General features: G+C 44.3%; 1 protein-coding gene across 7 annotated transcripts in view; it reads right to left on the reverse strand.

Annotated features, from left to right (window-relative positions):
- RSU1 (Ras suppressor protein 1) overlaps positions 1 to 16,564 on the reverse strand; it is a 190,168-nt gene that overhangs the window by 79,663 nt on the left and 93,941 nt on the right. For all 7 annotated transcript variants that reach the window (XM_040352456.1, XM_040352461.1, XM_040352455.1 and 4 more), the window contains exon 8: positions 15,211 to 15,343. In XM_040352456.1, the coding sequence (XP_040208390.1) occupies positions 15,211 to 15,343 (133 nt within the window). The remainder of the gene's footprint in view (positions 1 to 15,210; positions 15,344 to 16,564) is intronic.

A 16,564-nucleotide genomic window follows, 5' to 3' on the forward strand; every position in this document is an offset into this window, starting at 1 on the left:
TTAATTTGCTGTGATCTTCCTAATGGAGAGAAGTAAAAGAATGCCACCACCACACTTCTCTTCTTTTCCACCCAAGGTGTGTTGTAAATTAAATGCTCTTACCAGAGCTTGTTGACCACTTTAATTAAAAAGATAGTCACACAAGCTTACTCAGGATTGTAGACATGGAAAAAATAAATCTCAGCTCCAGGCGTTCCAAATGGGGTGAATATGCAAGAAAAAAAACAGGAAAGGCCAATAGCGTAATAACGTTTAATAAAATATGACTATAAAAAACAAGGAATGCAAAAAATGGCCTCTTACTTTAAAAGGTGTCTACCCGGCACCGAGGCTGCAGACTTGTTACCGCCAATCTGCGGTTCAAAAAACGGTTCAGGGAGTAGGATGCCACCGCCGTAGCTCCACCATGAGATCCTTGCTGACAGCTACACAGAGCGGGAGGACGTCACGTGACCAGGACCGCCTCCGACGTACGTTTCGTTTGGATGAATGTCTTCAGGGGGGCATTTGTATAAGTATCTGCTCCAAAGATCTTGTTAAGCTAATGTGTGTATTGTGGGTGAACCTCCGCTTTAAAGTCCACATAATTACACACACTATATACGTTTAGCTAGATTCACAAAGATTCAGCTAGCACGTCTGCTAGCTGTCTGGAAACCCGCAATCGGCTTTGATAGGGCCTCGGATCTGGTAACCCGGAAGTGATGTTATGACATGGTTTACTGAAGCCCAAATAGGTGCCAGATTTTTAAAAAAATGACAGCACTCAAAACAACTAAACTTGGCATTTTGAATGCTCTTGCAAAGGAGGGGTCTGGGGTAGACCCCAGATCCCTCCATAAAGAGTACCTGTCACTGACTATTACAAGGGACTTTACATTTCTTGTGACAGCAATAAAAGTGAGAAAACAAATAAAAAAAATGTAAAAGGGATAGTGTAAAATTTTTTTTTTTTTAAAGTGCCCCATCCCTCCGTGCTCGTGCGCAGAGGCAAATGCAGACGTAAGTCGCGCCCACAAATGTACAGTGTTCAAACCACATGCGAGGTATCACCACAAGAGTTAGACCCCTTTCACACTGAGGGCGTTTTGCGGGCGCTATATCGTTAAAAATAGGGCCAGCAATCCATTCTTAAACTGCTGCTCTATTCACTCCAGTGTGAAAGCCCAAGGGCTTTCACACTGGAGCAGTGCATCAGAAAAAGTCCTTAGAGCGAGAGCAATAATTCTAGCACTAGACCTCCTCTAACTCTAAACTGGTTACCGTTAAAAAAAAACATAAAACGTGGCCTATGGAGATTTTTAAGTACCGTAGTTTGTCATTCCACAAGCATGTGCAATTTTAAAGCATGACATGTTGGGTATCATGGTTAGGTATGATGTTATTCGGCATAACATCACCTTTCAAATTATACAAAAAAAATTGGCTAATTTTACGTTTTTTATTTATTTATTTAATTCATGAAAGTGTATTTCTTCGAAAAAATTGCATTTGAAAGACCGCTGCGCAAATACAATGTGACATAAAATATTGCAACAATCGCCATTTTATTCTCTAGGGCAGGGATCCTCAAACTACGACCCTCCAGTTGTTGCGGAACTACATATCCCATGAGGCATTGTAAAAGTCTGACATTCACAGACATGACTAGGCATAATTGGAATTGTAGTTCCTGAACAACTGGAGGGTCATAGTTTGAAGACCCATGCTCTAGGGTCTCTGCTAATATATATATATAAAATGTTTGGGGGTTCCAAGTAATCTAGCTAAAAATAATGATTTTAACTTGTAAGCAACAAGTGTCAGAAAAAGGCTTAGACATGAAAGGCTATCTGTCCCTAAAAAAATGAATGTATAAGTATAGGTTATGACTATGTATATGCTAGATACAAAATCTTAAAAACAGTATAAAAAAGGATTGAATCTGAAACATCTCAAATAATAATAAAAAAAAAAAATGTGGTTAAAAATTGTGAAAAATAATGTAGTATTTGTCAATGTAACAAATATGTACCGATACTGGCTTCGGTGGAATGTAGTACACCTTCCTATTCTTATGGAGATGAGAAAGGGGGAGGGGGGGGGGTTGAATTCAGAATCTGGGATCTAGCGCAGTATGAACATTGTCATTGAAGGACAGGAAGTGTGATACTTTCAGGATTACGCCGTGAAAAAAAAAAAAAACAAAGAAGGAAAAAAAGTCTAAAAATAGATAACTAATACAGCCACCCCACTTAACTATTAAGCTGCAATATATTACATTTTTGATCTTGAGGTTAAAGTATCCGATACATGGCAAATGTTATTTCTGCCAAAATCTCAGAATGTCCTGGAATTCTTGGTACTGAAACCAACCAAGCCAATTTTCATGAGCTCAAAACAGGTTGTGTGTTAAAATATAATCTTAGAAACTCTGCATAGACTGACAGTTAACCCTTTCGCTTCCAGGCCTTGCATTCCACTTTTATACTCAGTTGGCCAGGCCCTTTTTAGGTTTCCCTTACAGCTTTCAGAGTTTGTAAAATACCATATATTTTCTGAAAGCACATGACCAGTAGAATTAAAATAGGGAGCTACTGATTTTTAGGGTAAAAGGATATTTGTGCAAATGTTTATTAAAACCATATATTCACTAAAAGTACTCTAAAATCATTATTAGCATATAGAAACACAGCAATTTTTACAAAATCCCTGCTAACTTCCTACTAAATATAAAAGCTTAACCTGTAGCTTTTTGAGTTAATACAAAAATATTTGTAAATTTGAAATGACACTTTTGTGAAATGGTGAAAACTGAACGTAGACAAAACTTTACAGTAAAACAATTTCTCAAAAAATCTGGAGGTTTTCATTTTTCACTTACAGCTTTCAGAGTTTGTTAAAGACCCCCCAAACTATACATTTTCTGAAAGCATAGGGACAGTAGAACAAAAGAAAAGGTGCTACTGGTTTTTAAGGCCCTGCGATATTTGCGCAAATGTTTAACAAAACAATATTCTTGCTAAAAATGCGCTTAAGAAATTATTAGCAAATACAAACACAACAAAACACAGCCACAAGAAAACTACCTTACGAGTAAGGTCGGCCAATGGAGTATCCTGAATAGGCTTAAAGGTAGGTTTCTGTAAAGCCAACAGGACCAAATTAAGGTCCCAAAGCAAGACAGGTGTATGAACAGGGAGAGTGACATGTGCCAACCCTCTTAACAAAGCCACATACTTTACATACAAAGCCACATACTTAATGAGAGCCTTAAACCAACGTCCAAGGTTTTTAATAAAAAAAAAAACGGACTATAGCAAAAATTATTCCAGAAAACATGGTGCCATGGGAGCAAAGGTTTGTTTCCCAGTCAAGACATGTTCAGTTATGACATGCTAAGAGTGAGGGTCCATCCCTGTTAAATAATAAAAAATAAAAATAAAAAAAAAGAGTGAGGGGTCACAATTTTTTTCTTTTGCTTTTACATGGTGTGTCCAACGGTCAGAAATATGGGGACCTTATGTACAGTTAGGCCTCTTTCACACGGGGCGTATCAGTAATGATCCACCCCGTGTACCTCAGCTTGCTCAGCGGGGATGGCTACGTTGATCCACGCTGAGCCGGCGGATGAAAGGGCGGTCCACGCACACTGTGCAGAGACCGCCCGGTCTTTTCTCCGCTTTCCCCTATGGGGGGGATCAGATGAACACGGACCGTCTGTCCGTGTTCATCCAATAGACGGATGGAAAAGTAGGTTTTTCCTCCATCACACTTTGGCGGATCGGAGTGGGTCGGATGTCAGCGGGCATGTCACCGCTGACATCCGCGGCTCCATAGAGGAGCACGGAGCGCCCGTTCAGGTCCGCAAAAAAAACTGACAGGCGGACCTGAACGGGCGCTCAGTGTGAAAGAGCCCTTACAGATATTTTAAAAAGGCATACAACATAACTTCAATTAAAAAGGAGTCTATATGGAAGTCTGCTCCTTGCACAGCTGTATTGAATAATATTTGTTTGCAAAAGAGGTTTTTCCAAAATTACACTGGGCTTTTTATGGAGCCAGTTTAGATGCAAATAAGGATTAGCAGAATTCTAAGTCGGCTTGCCTGCACCTTTCCCAGTTATACTCACATTATCAGCAGTCCAGTGGAGATCCTGCCTCTGCTGCCAACTGTTGGTAAAGTGAATATAACTGGAGGGGGAGCCTTCAAAGTGGTTGTAAACCCTTACAGACCACTTAGGCCTACAGGTAAGCCTAAATTAAGGCTTACCTGTAGGTGCAAGAGATATCTCCAAAACCTACACGGTTTAGGAGATATTTCCAAAAGACATGCAACGATGTCTACGTAAACAACGACGAGCAGGTGCACTGAGCATGCCGTTACGAACGGCGATCATGCCGTTAGTGGTGGCACCCCCGCGCATGCGTGGGAGTGACATCATCGCGGCTCCGGCCAGTCACAGCACCGGAGCCGCAATACGAGGAAGACCCTTGGGGAAAGATGGCGGCGATGGAGTCCGAGGAACGAGCACCGCTGCGGGGGCTTCGATCTCAGGTAAATAATACATAATGAACTAGTATGCCATGCATACTAGCTCATTATGCCTTTTTCTTGCAGGGGTTTTTTTTTCAGATTTTTTTTTTAAGAGGGTTTACTTCCTCTTTAAGGTGTCAGTCTTTTTAAATATAATTTACTAAATGCAAATAGACTGTGCACTTTGCAAATGTAGTTTTACTCATTTTCCCCCAGAGTTCAGTGAATATGGTGAAGCCCTGCTGATGTCATCCAATCATGTACAAGCATGATTTTAGTTTTCCTTGCACCCAATTAGATATTCTTAACATAAAGTGAAGCTTTACCACATTCATTAAGCTGTGGGGAAAAAAGAGATTTTTAATACAGCTTACCTGTAAAATCTTTTTCTTGGAGTACATCACGGGACACAGAGCGGCATTCATTACTATATGGGTTATATGGAGTACCTTCAGGTGTAGACACTGGCAATCTTCAAACAGGAAATGCCCCTCCCTATATAACCCCCTCCCATAGGAGGAGTACCTCAGTTTTGTAGCAAGCAGTATGCCTCCCAAAATGGTCCTCAAAAAGAGGGGTGGGAGCTCTGTGTCCCGTGATGTACTCCAAGAAAAAGATTTTACAGGTAAGCTGTATTAAAAATCTCTTTTTCTTTATCGTTACATCACGGGACACAGAGCGGCATTCATTACTATATGGGATGTCCCAAAGCAATGCTTACAATGAGGGGAGGGAGAACATCTCCAAGACAAAAGGATTTAATTTAGAGATATACTCAAATCATAATAAATCCAACTTATTTGAGAAAAATAATCTTAAATTTTAAATTTAACTCAAAAAAAGAAGAGGAGCCCCCGGGATCCGAGGGTCTCAAACTGCAGCTTGCAGCACTGCCTGCCCGAAGGCAGTATCAGTATTCCTTCTTACGTCCAACTTGTAGAATTTTGTGAATGTGTGGACAGAAGACCAGGTTGCCGCCTTGCAAACTTGAGCCATAGAGATCTGGTGGTGTGCTGCCCAGGAGGCGCCCATGGCTCTAGTAGAATGAGCCTTTAATGATACTGGAGGAGGCAACCCTTTCAAGCCGTAGGCCTGAGTGATTAATTGCTTGATCCACCTAGAAATGGTGGACTTTGCAGCTGCCTGCCCCTTCTTGGGCCCATCCGGTAGAATAAACAGCACATCTGTTTTTCGGATTTTCTCTGTAGCTTTAAGATAGGCCTTCATGGCCCTGACAATATCCAAGGTATGCAGCAACCCTTCCTTTCTGGAAGTAGGTTTAGGGAAGAAGGATGGTAATACCAAATCCTGGTTCAAATGAAAACTGGATATGACCTTCGGTAGGAAGGAAGGATGAGGGCGAAGAACGACCTTGTCCTTATGAAATATAAGATATGGTTCCTTACAGGATAAGGCTGCCAGTTCCGAAACTCTTCTTGCGGAAACTATGGCAACCAAAAATACCAACTTCCTTGTCAGTAGAACCAAAGGAACCTCAGCCAATGGCTCAAACGGTTGTTTCTGTAAACTTGACAGGACAAGATTTAAATCCCACGGACAAAGCGGGGATTTAACTGGAGGCTTAATACGTAAGACCCCTTGAAGGAAGGTCTTAACCAGCGAGTGGGTGGCCAGCGGCCGCTGAAACCACACTGACAGAGCAGAAATCTGTCCTTTGATTGTGCTTAATGCCAATCCTTTATCCACTCCTAGCTGGAGAAAACTTAAAACTCTATCAATGGTGAATTTGCGAGGAAGCCATAGCTTGGACTCACACCAGCCTACATAGGCCTTCCAGACCCTGTGATAAATCACCCTAGAGACCGGTTTCCTGGCTCTGATTAGGGTAGAGATTACCTTCTGAGACAGACCTCTACCCCTGAGAATCAAGGATTCAGCTTCCAGGCCGTCAAATTTAGATGCCATAAGGCAGGGTGGAGGATCGGACCTTGCGATAGCAGGTCTGGCCTTAGAGGCAGAGTCCAAGGGTTTCCCACTACCATCCTTAGGATTAGTGAGTACCATGCCCTTCTGGGCCATGCTGGAGCTACCAGGATGACTGGTATGCGCTCCACCCTGATCCTGCGCAGCAGGCGGGGTAGTAACTGGAGCGGGGGAAATGCATAAAGAAGTTTGAACTGATGCCAAGGGCAAACCAGAGCATCGGTTCCGCAGGCCATCAGATCCCTTGACCGGGACATGAACCTGTCTAGCTTCTTGTTGAGTCTCGATGCCATGATATCCACGTCCGGCACTCCTCAACTTTGGCAGAGTGCTTGAAAGACCTGTGGATGCAGAGACCATTCCCCCGACCATAGAGTCTGGCGGCTTAAGAAGTCCGCCTGAAAGTTGTCCACTCCGGGAATGAATATTGCCGATATGCAGGGCACATGAGCCTCTGCCCATAGGAGAATCAAGCTCACTTCTCTCTGAGCGGCCTGACTCCTGGTTCCCCCTTGGTGATTTATGTATGCCACTGCCGTGGCATTGTCTGATTGAATTCTCACCGGGAACCCCTGCAATTTCGACGTCCAAGCCCTGAGGGCTAGTCGAACAGCTCTGAGCTCCAAGATGTCGATGGGTAACAGCTTCTCTGGCTTTGCCCAAATACCTTGGCGAGTGGAACCCTCCACAATTGCTCCCCAGCCCGTTAGGCTGGCGTCTGTGGTCACTATCTTCCAAGCCACTGGGCTGAAAGACCTTCCCTTCAGTAGGTTCTGAGGATCTAACCACCAACACAGACTTTGCCGGATTCTTGATGAGAGTGGCAACGGGATATCCAAGGCCTGTGGCCTTCTGCTCCATGCTGACAGGATGGCTGCCTGCAGGATGCGAGTGTGGCTCTGGGCGTATGGCACCGCCTCGAAGGTAGCCACCATCTTGCCTAGTAGTCTCGTACATAGGCGAATAGTCGGTTCTTTCTTGCTTAGAACCAGTAGGAATAACACCTTGATGGCCTTGACCTTCCTCAGAGGTAGGAACACTCTTTGTTGTTCTGTGTCTAATCTCATGCCGAGATATTCCAATTGCCTTGTGGGCTGGAATGCTGACTTTTCCCGGTTTAGGACCCAGCCGAACCTCTCGAGGTATTGGACCGTGAGGGCCACTGCTCGCTCCAAGCCGGGAGACGAGTGGTCTATGACTAGGAGGTCGTCCAGGTATGCTAGAATCGTGACCTCTTGAATCCTTAGCTTGGCTAGGATTGGAGCTAGAACTTTCGTGAACACGCGGGGGGCCGTAGCCAACCCGAAGGGAAGCGCCACGAATTGGAAATGACGCGAAGCCACCATAAAGCGTAGATATCTTTGATGTGGCTGATAAATTGGAACATGAAGGTAGGCATCCTTTATGTCTACGGACGCCATGAAGTCGTCCTTTTGGAGTGTGGCAGCTGCTGACCGCACGGATTCCATCCGAAATGAGCGGACTTTTAAGTATGCATTTACCATCTTTAGGTCCAAAATTGGCCTGACATCTCCATTGGGCTTTGGGATGATGAATAGGTTGGAGTAGAAACCCAGTCCCTGTTCCAGGACTGGTACCTCTACTATTACTTCCTGGGAAAGTAGATGAACTAGAGCCGATCTTAATGCGGCTCCTTTCTCCAGATCGTTTGGAATCCTCGACTCCTGGAAATGAGGAGGAGGAAACCTTAGGAACTCTAGCTTGTAGCCTGTGGCCACGGAAGACCGTACCCACTCGTCGGGAATGCTGGCTTCCCAAATCTCCGAAAAGAGTCGCAGCCTTCCCCCCACCTTCGTGGGTGGGGGCGCCCCTTCATAAGGTAGACTTGGGGGCTGGTTTTGCTGGTTTGCGAAACCACTGCCTCTTGCCTCTAACAGCCTGTCTTTGTGATCTGCTGTTGAAGCCGAAGTTTGTTCTTGCAGGAGGCCGTTGATACTGCTTAGTATTAGAGGGCCCCTGTCCAGGGGAGGACTGTCGTTTAAACGCAGGCCCCTGAACCTTCTTCTTAGTTGGCAAGAGAGTACTCTTGCCGTTTGAAATGGTCTGAATGTATTTATCTAGGTCTTCTCCGAAGAGCCGACCTCCATGGAAGGGGAACCCTACCAGGAGTTTCTTGCATGGGGGCTCAGCCTCCCAGCTTTTTAACCATAAGAGTCTTCTCATATGGATAAGAGATAACGATAAACGTGACGCTTGCTGGATAGAATCCTTGATAGCGTCTACCGTAAAACAAATGGCCTTAGGGACATCCGAAAATTCTTCTGCCTGCTCGGCAGGAATAAGTTCAAGCATTTGCTTAAATTGATCCGATAAAGCTTGAGCGACTCCAATCGCAGCCACGGCTGGCTGTACTACTGCCCCTGCAGCAGTGAAGGAGTTTTTAAGTAGTGCTTCCAAGCGTTTATCCACTGGATCCTTGAAAACCTGTATGTTTTCTACAGGGCATGTTAACGATTTGTTAACACATGAGATGGCTGCGTCTACTGCAGGAGAAGCCCATCTCTTGGAAAACTTTTCTTCCATAGGATACAAGACAGAAAATTTCTTAGGTGGTAAGAAAACCTTGTCTGGTTTGTTCCAATCTTGGAACAAGACTCCCTCCAATAGAGGATGGATCGGAAACACCACACTGCTTTGAGGCGCCCTCAGTGAGCCCAAAGCTGAAACCGTCGATACCTGGAGATCTGGTATAGGCAGGTTGAATGCCTTATGGACCAAGTCCGTCAAGTCTTGAATCCACCAGCTCTCCCTCAGGGAGGCTGCCCCAGACTCCTCTGTATCCGGATCATCGATCCCTGAACCTACTTGGTCCTTGTCCAAGAGGTCGTCCAATTCCCCAGAGGAAAGGACCTCCTCTTCCGAGGGTCCGCGCACGGGTGACGGAGATCTATTCCGCTTACTACCCCGCATAGCTGCGGCTATCATTTTTCCCATGCTTTTCTGCATCTCATTTAAAGAGGTAAGTAACACCTCCTCCGTGACCATCTTAGGATTGGGTTGACTCGCGTCAGCTCCAGCCCCCGATCCCGATGGCCCAACGGCTCCCAGTGGGGAAAGCAGCGGCATAGCTCTATCCGAGACCTCAGACCCTGTGGGGGAATCCCCACCTTTTGTACCCTCTGATTTGTTCTTTGATGCCATGGTACAATACCGAGGTACACCTGCTACTTATTGGTACCTGGGACTTATAAATAGTTAAATGCCCAAACACCTGTTTGGGGAATAAAAAATGTTTCCTCTTCCCCAGATGACACTTTTTTTTTTTTTTTTTTTTTCAAAAGAAAAAAACTTCTTTTCTTTTTTTTTTTTTTTTTTTTTCAATCTAGGCAAGAAAAAACATTCTATCCCCCTGAGTAGTATTGCCAAGGAAAAGACTATGAGATGGAAAAGAAAAACAGCCTATTCCTAGGCTAAACCACAATCTTCTGAAGACTGTAGTATTCTTTCTGGCCACTGTGTGTCCTCGGCGCCCCGTGCTTCACTCCAGTCCTTCCTCCCTCAAACCATAGTATTGAATGAACTGTGGTATCTAAGGAAGGGCCGCCCCTTCCTTAAATCACTGACCCGCCCTTCCCCCCCAGCAAAAACGGCGCCAAATGCGCCTATAAACACGTGCACGCGCGCCGCGCGCGTGCCCGCCGACGGGGGGGGGTGTATGGGAGGAAGGGCCTCTCTGTTCCTGCAGCCGCAGCCAGAAAACACACGAGGAGGACAGCGTTTTGCCTGCCTTGCAGGCATGAGGAAGAGGACTGGATAGAGCATCGCCTGGAGGCTTGCAGGTAAGCATAGCTCTCTGACACACACATACATTTGTACACAAAAGGCCCCACTCACAGCTTTTCCAATACTACCAGGGAGGTCACTTTTTTAAGGGGAATAACAACATATAGAGCCATCCTATCTTCATGATATGTGACTGGTTTGCCAGATGCAATGCATAACTTTTAGGCATGTCCCCTGTGACCTCCCAGAAAAAACTTGCTAAGAGCCAAGTTCCGCAAGTTTTCCCCTTACTTACCTGCTCCATGCCGCAGGACTTTGCAAAGCAAGAGGCCCAATCTTCCCCCATCTCCGTGGGGATGTCTAGACCTTCAGGCCCTGGGAACCTTCTTCTTCCATGAAGGATCCACTGTCCTGGACCCATACAGCACCCTGGCAAACAGAAAACATTAGGCGCCCAAAGGTTATCTAAGTTCTGGGCCCAGGGTCCAGCTCTCTTAAAAAGAAAGCATTATGGGCTATACCCCAAGGGTTTGGGGTCCGGTTACTGACCACTTTAGCGCTCAGGCTTTTTTGGACAGAACCGGTAGCTCACCTAATCCCAAGGATGCGGAGGCAAGCTAAACCATGACTAACACCTAAGACACTGGCGTAAAAACTGAGGTACTCCTCCTATGGGAGGGGGTTATATAGGGAGGGGCATTTCCTGTTTGAAGATTGCCAGTGTCTACACCTGAAGGTACTCCATATAACCCATATAGTAATGAATGCCGCTCTGTGTCCCGTGATGTAACGATAAAGAAATGAGTGCAAGTGCACTTGCAAAGTGCATAGTCTGTTTGCCTTTAGTAAATCAACCCCTTTGTGTAGCAAACGTTTCCCGGAACAGATATAAGTAACATGAAAGCATGTCCTACCCCCTTAGGCCCCGTACACATGAGAGGAGCTATCCACTGGTATTTATCCGCGGATCAGTTCCAGTGGATAGATCCTGTGGTGTGTACGGCCCAGCAGATATTTATCCGCGGATTTTTTTCGGGCCGATGGATTTCCAGCGGATAAAAATTTCTTAGCATGCTAAGAAATCTATCCGCTGGAATCCTGTCCAGCGGATTGATCCAGTGGTCTGTACAGACTCACCGGATCAATCCATCCGATCACCTCCCTCGCATGCGTCGTAATGATTCGACGCATGCGTGGGAAGTCTTTACCTTCCAGCGGCGACGGCGCGACACGTCACCACGGATTTATTCCGCGCGGATTTCGATCTGATGGTTAGTACAACCATCAGATCAAAATCCGCCAGAGGATTTATCCGCGGGAACGGTTCGGAGGACCGTTCCCAGCGGATAATCCTCTCGTGTGTACGGGGCCTTACAAGCAACACACTTGAGTGAGTCAATCTTCAATTGTGACAATTGCCAAAAACACAAACAAAACATCCCAATTTGTGACTAGTTCAAATTGCTCCCTTTTCTATGAAGGTAAGGGAATGATTATGCCATCCCAAATGTTCCACTAACGTCCATCCGTTAGAAAAAAACAAAGTTGGCGGTTGTATTCCTCTGTCAAATGGACGGTTGCTGGTCTCAGCAAGCGGTGGGCTGCTGATTAGATGTTGAGCATATTAATGATGGATATTAGCAAGACCTGAGAACTCCCCATTTCAGATTCCTACTGAATAATTACATCTAAAAATAGCTCTTTATCCTCTCCGTAGGTCTTCTTCCTTAAAAATCAATAAACCAGCAGAACTGCTCCAAGCTGTCAAGTGGGTCAACATCAACGGTTTGATCTTGCTTGGCTGATTCTGTTGCATCAAAGTGTTGAGTTTAGTATAAGGTTAGCGACTTGTGAAAGGATTAAAGAAAACTTCTCTTCAGCCTGCTGATTTGCTTAATGAGAAGCTTGGGCACTGTGACTCCTGGCATTCTTAGATGAGAGGTAAGAGGAATCTCAGGGTCACTTTAGCAGACCACATATTAAAATATGCCAGGGATGACAAACGTGCACAGATACTTCACAGAACTTTCTGGTGTTCTTGGAAGGTAAAAGGTACACTCCAGTTAAACATAAAAAGCTTTGTATTTAACTAATTTAAGCAAAGGTTGAGGAATATCTGCTGAAATGGCTCCACGTTAAAGGGAACCAAACATGGAGGGTTTATGCTGGAATACAGCATTGTTTATGCCTGGCACTTTGGCTAGAGTGTGAGGCCCCGTACACACGACCGAGTTTCTCGGCAGAATTCAGCCAGAAACTCGATGGGAGCCGTATTCTGCCGAGGAAACCGGTCGTGTGTACACTTTTGGCCGAGGAAACCGACGAGGAACTCGTCGAGCCAAATAGAGAACATGTTCTCTATTTCCTCGTTAGTCAATGGGGAAACTTGGCTCGCCGAGATCCTCGGCGGCTTCACAAGGAACTCGACGAGCAAAACGATGTGTTTTGCTCGTCGAGTTCTCGGACATGTGTACGGGGCCTCAGAGGTCACCTGAAGTTGGACAGTTAGTATCTGTCATTTGGCTGCAAACTTTCAAACTGGGAATTAGTGGGTCGGGTCAGGCAATTGAGAGGCCAACAAAAGATAGAGTAAGACTTGGTTCACACCAATGCGTTTTTCATGCTTTCTGCAGAAACGCAGGACACGTTTTCTTAACACTATGTAACATGTTCACATCAATGAGCTTTTTTGGAAAGGAAAAAGACTTCAATGGAAAAGTTCCCTCCCCGACACAAATTTCAAGCTGCTTTTATCTCCTGTGTCGGAGAGCTTGTCATAAGTCATCAGGCTGATAGGAGTGAAACAGCAGAAAGACATGGCACTTAGAGCTTTGGAGAGAGATAAGTAAACACTACAGATATATGTGGCCAGGTCAGATTTCATGAATTGAGTTTACAACTACTTTAGGGTCACTTCCGACTGCCCTAGCAATTTTTTTGTATTTTATTTATTTCAGGTACTTATATAGCGCTGTCAATTTAAACAGCGTTTTACAAACTGATTATACATTCACATCAGTTCGTGCCCAAAATAAGCTTAGGTCCCTGACAGCTTCCTTTTAATCCTGCCATTCATCTTTTGCCACTGGTTGCTTTGCTTGATGAGCCCCTGTAGCGGTTTGCAGACAAAGTTCCCAGGTAAAAGATGTACAGCACAGAATCAAGTGACAAGTGTCTGCAACCTGCTCCGACATAGGCTACCTGATTGTCTTTTTTTTGACACAGCACTAAAGTTTCTTTGACAGCATCACAGCGATTGTCATCGGGGTTTGCAGTTGTGTATTTTTTTTTTCCGGCTTTTGTCACTGGTGCCAAGTGCAGTTTTCTTTTAGGTGCATTTCACTGGCATTTGACATGAATTCAAAATGCATCTAAGATTATTCAGAGTTCATAGATAGGTGCATTGTACCTCCTATAATAAACCTCACGTCAAGATCATTTTTAAAAGTGCATTAACTGATCACTTAATATAGGAATAGGGATCATAGGGGTTTAAAATAACTCCATTGGTAGGCCTTCTCCATGTGTAATCATCACTACAGCCAAAAGGGTCCATCTCATCTTCTATACAATAACCGCCAAGGCAATTATCCCACAATAATGCAGGACCACACACATACTCTTACCATGTAGGAATGGGATAATGAGCTGATCCCCTTTCAGAATGTGGAGAGGCTGACTGCCCGGCTCTACAATTGGTACACTTCCTATTTATTTATTACAGATACTTCTATAGCTTCTATAAAGCACTTTACACATACAGTATATTATACAATCGCATCAGTCCCTGCCCTCAAGGAGCTTTCAACCTAAGGTCCCTAACTAACATTTATACATACACATACTAGGACCACTTTAGACAGGATCCAATTAACCTACCAACATGTCTCTGGAGGGTGGGAGGAAACTGGAGTACCCAGAGGAAACCCACCCAGGCATGTAACCTTTGTGCAGGTAGTGTCGTAGTTGTGATTTGAACCAATGGTGCTACTAGTCAGAAATGCTAACCACTTAGCCACTGTGATTCATATACATATATACATAGACCATCTGAATCAATTACATAGTTCTTCCATCAAAGATGCCTTGTTATCTTCATAACAACCTAACCACAACTCTGGATAGCAGATTCTGTTTTCTATCCTGGGGACCCAATGTTATACCCTGTACACACGACCATTTTTCCCGCCGGAAAAACTGCGATGAGTGCTTTTCTTCGGGAATCCAGACTGTGTGTATGCTCCATCATACTTTTTTCCACAGCAAAACGGCTGAAAAAAAAAAAAAAAAAAAAAGAAGAAGAGCAGGATCTCTTTTTTTCCCGTCAGGAAAAAATCCTAGCGTAAAAACCGTTCGTCTGTATGCTTTTCCGATGGGGGAAAAAAACGTGCATGCTCAGAATCAAGTCGACGCATGCTCAGAAGCATTGAACTTCATTTTCTTGGCTCGTTGTAGTGTTGTACGTCACTGCGTTCTTGGCAGTCAAAAGTTCACCAAACTTTTGTGTGACTGTGTATGCAAGACAGGCTTGAGAGGAATTCTGACGAGAAAAACATGGCGGGAAAAATCGCTCGTGTGTACGGGGCATTACTCTTTTCTTTCTGATCTCTTCCTATCTCCATCTGTCCAGGCTCTGTTCTCTACTCTCCTAGAGTTCCTTTTCCTGTGTTTTTTTTCCTTCTCATGTACAGTATCGTACCCTTTCTACAACATGGTGGGATGGCAGAGCCACAGTTCATTCCATTCTTGCAGATACCACTACATTCTCCAACATACAACTCTGACAGGAGAAGAACCTTGCTAATCCTTCTATATGGCCTATCTTTTGGTTTAATGTGTATGACATATTACTGTAACTTGCTGCCTTTGTCTTATGCACTGGGCAAACTTTTGTAAATGAAAAATAAAAAACTCCATTGTTTGTATTTAAAATGGCCACAAAATATTTATACCGGGAAAATTTCATCAGTCTTTAAGAAGAAGAAAGTAGCTGTAGCTGCACTTACTATTTGTAGGTTTCAGATCGGATGTACTCAAACACATGAGAAACTCCCAACTGGAACTGATCAGCAATTGGTGTAACCCAAGGATTATTCTCAGCCTTGAAGACCTGCTTTTGACCCGTTAAGTCCAAATTTCCTAGGGAACAAAAACACAAATACGCCTTTGTTAACACACATCAATTTATATAGACCACCCATTCTTAACCAGGTTTACTCCAGAGGATGTTAGGAGTTCCTTGACCTGTTGCTGATTGAGCTCCCTGTTGGGGTCTGAATAGTTTTGGTTCTAATGCCACTCAGCAGGACCAACAACGTGACCAATCATGTTTTGACTGTTTGTAAAGGGTGGCATTCTAACCTTCTGAAATATTCTTCCCACTGACCTCCCCGAAGAATTCATTTTACCAGGGGTTCCCCCAGACCTTAAAAAAAAAATCAAGGGTTCCTCTGGGTGAAAAGTTTAAGAAAGGCTGATATAGACTGTCAGATAAAAGGAGGATCTTATTCTCTAAAATGTACCATTTAGGAAATCCTACTAGCAACTAAATTCTTGCTCGGCTGAACATAATTATATTGTGTGCAGATTTTTCCAGTTAAATGGGTACCATGGAAGCAAAATTCTATGGCAATTACGCAAGTCAAAAAGTGCCAATGTGAGTTTCATAAATCTATAAAGGCCACAAAGACCAACTGAGAGCAGATTTTTTATTTTTTTTTGTAAATGAGAAATTAGGGCCCACATGCGGACAGTATGTCCATATTTCATCCATCCGTTTTCGGGTTGGAATACGGACATACATCTATCCCTATGGGATAGCGGGTGTCAGCTGATGAACATCCGCTGACACCCCATCTCATTGATCCCTGCTATGGTCTGATTTTGTAGATGGAGGGAAATCCTATTTTTCAGGGACCGCCCTGACACCTGCCGGCTCAGCAGTGATCAACTGAGCAATCCCCGCTGAGCAAGCGGATGAGACATGTACGGATCCTCATGGGATCCGTACATGTGAAAGGGGCCCAATTTATAAAATTTTGTATACACTATGTGACCAAAGGTTTGTGGACACTCCTCCAAATTTCTGAGTTCAGATGCACAAAGGAAGGAACATAAAGATATGGTTTGATGAGCTTGGTGTGAAGGAAACGCAACAATACGGAACCCTTTAGGATGAACTGGAGTACTAATTGTAAGCCTGGTCCTTTCATTCAACATCAGTACCTAACCTTTACAAATGCTCTTTTGGCTAAATGGGAACAAATTCCTACAGACACACGCTGAAATCTTAGAGAAAGCCTTCTCTAACACTATAGACTGTTCTAGCTGGATGCTGGGGGTGTTATAGGATAACTCCAT

This window comes from Rana temporaria, chromosome 5 (genome assembly GCF_905171775.1).
Source record: "Rana temporaria chromosome 5, aRanTem1.1, whole genome shotgun sequence".
Taxonomy (NCBI): Eukaryota; Metazoa; Chordata; class Amphibia; order Anura; family Ranidae; genus Rana; species Rana temporaria.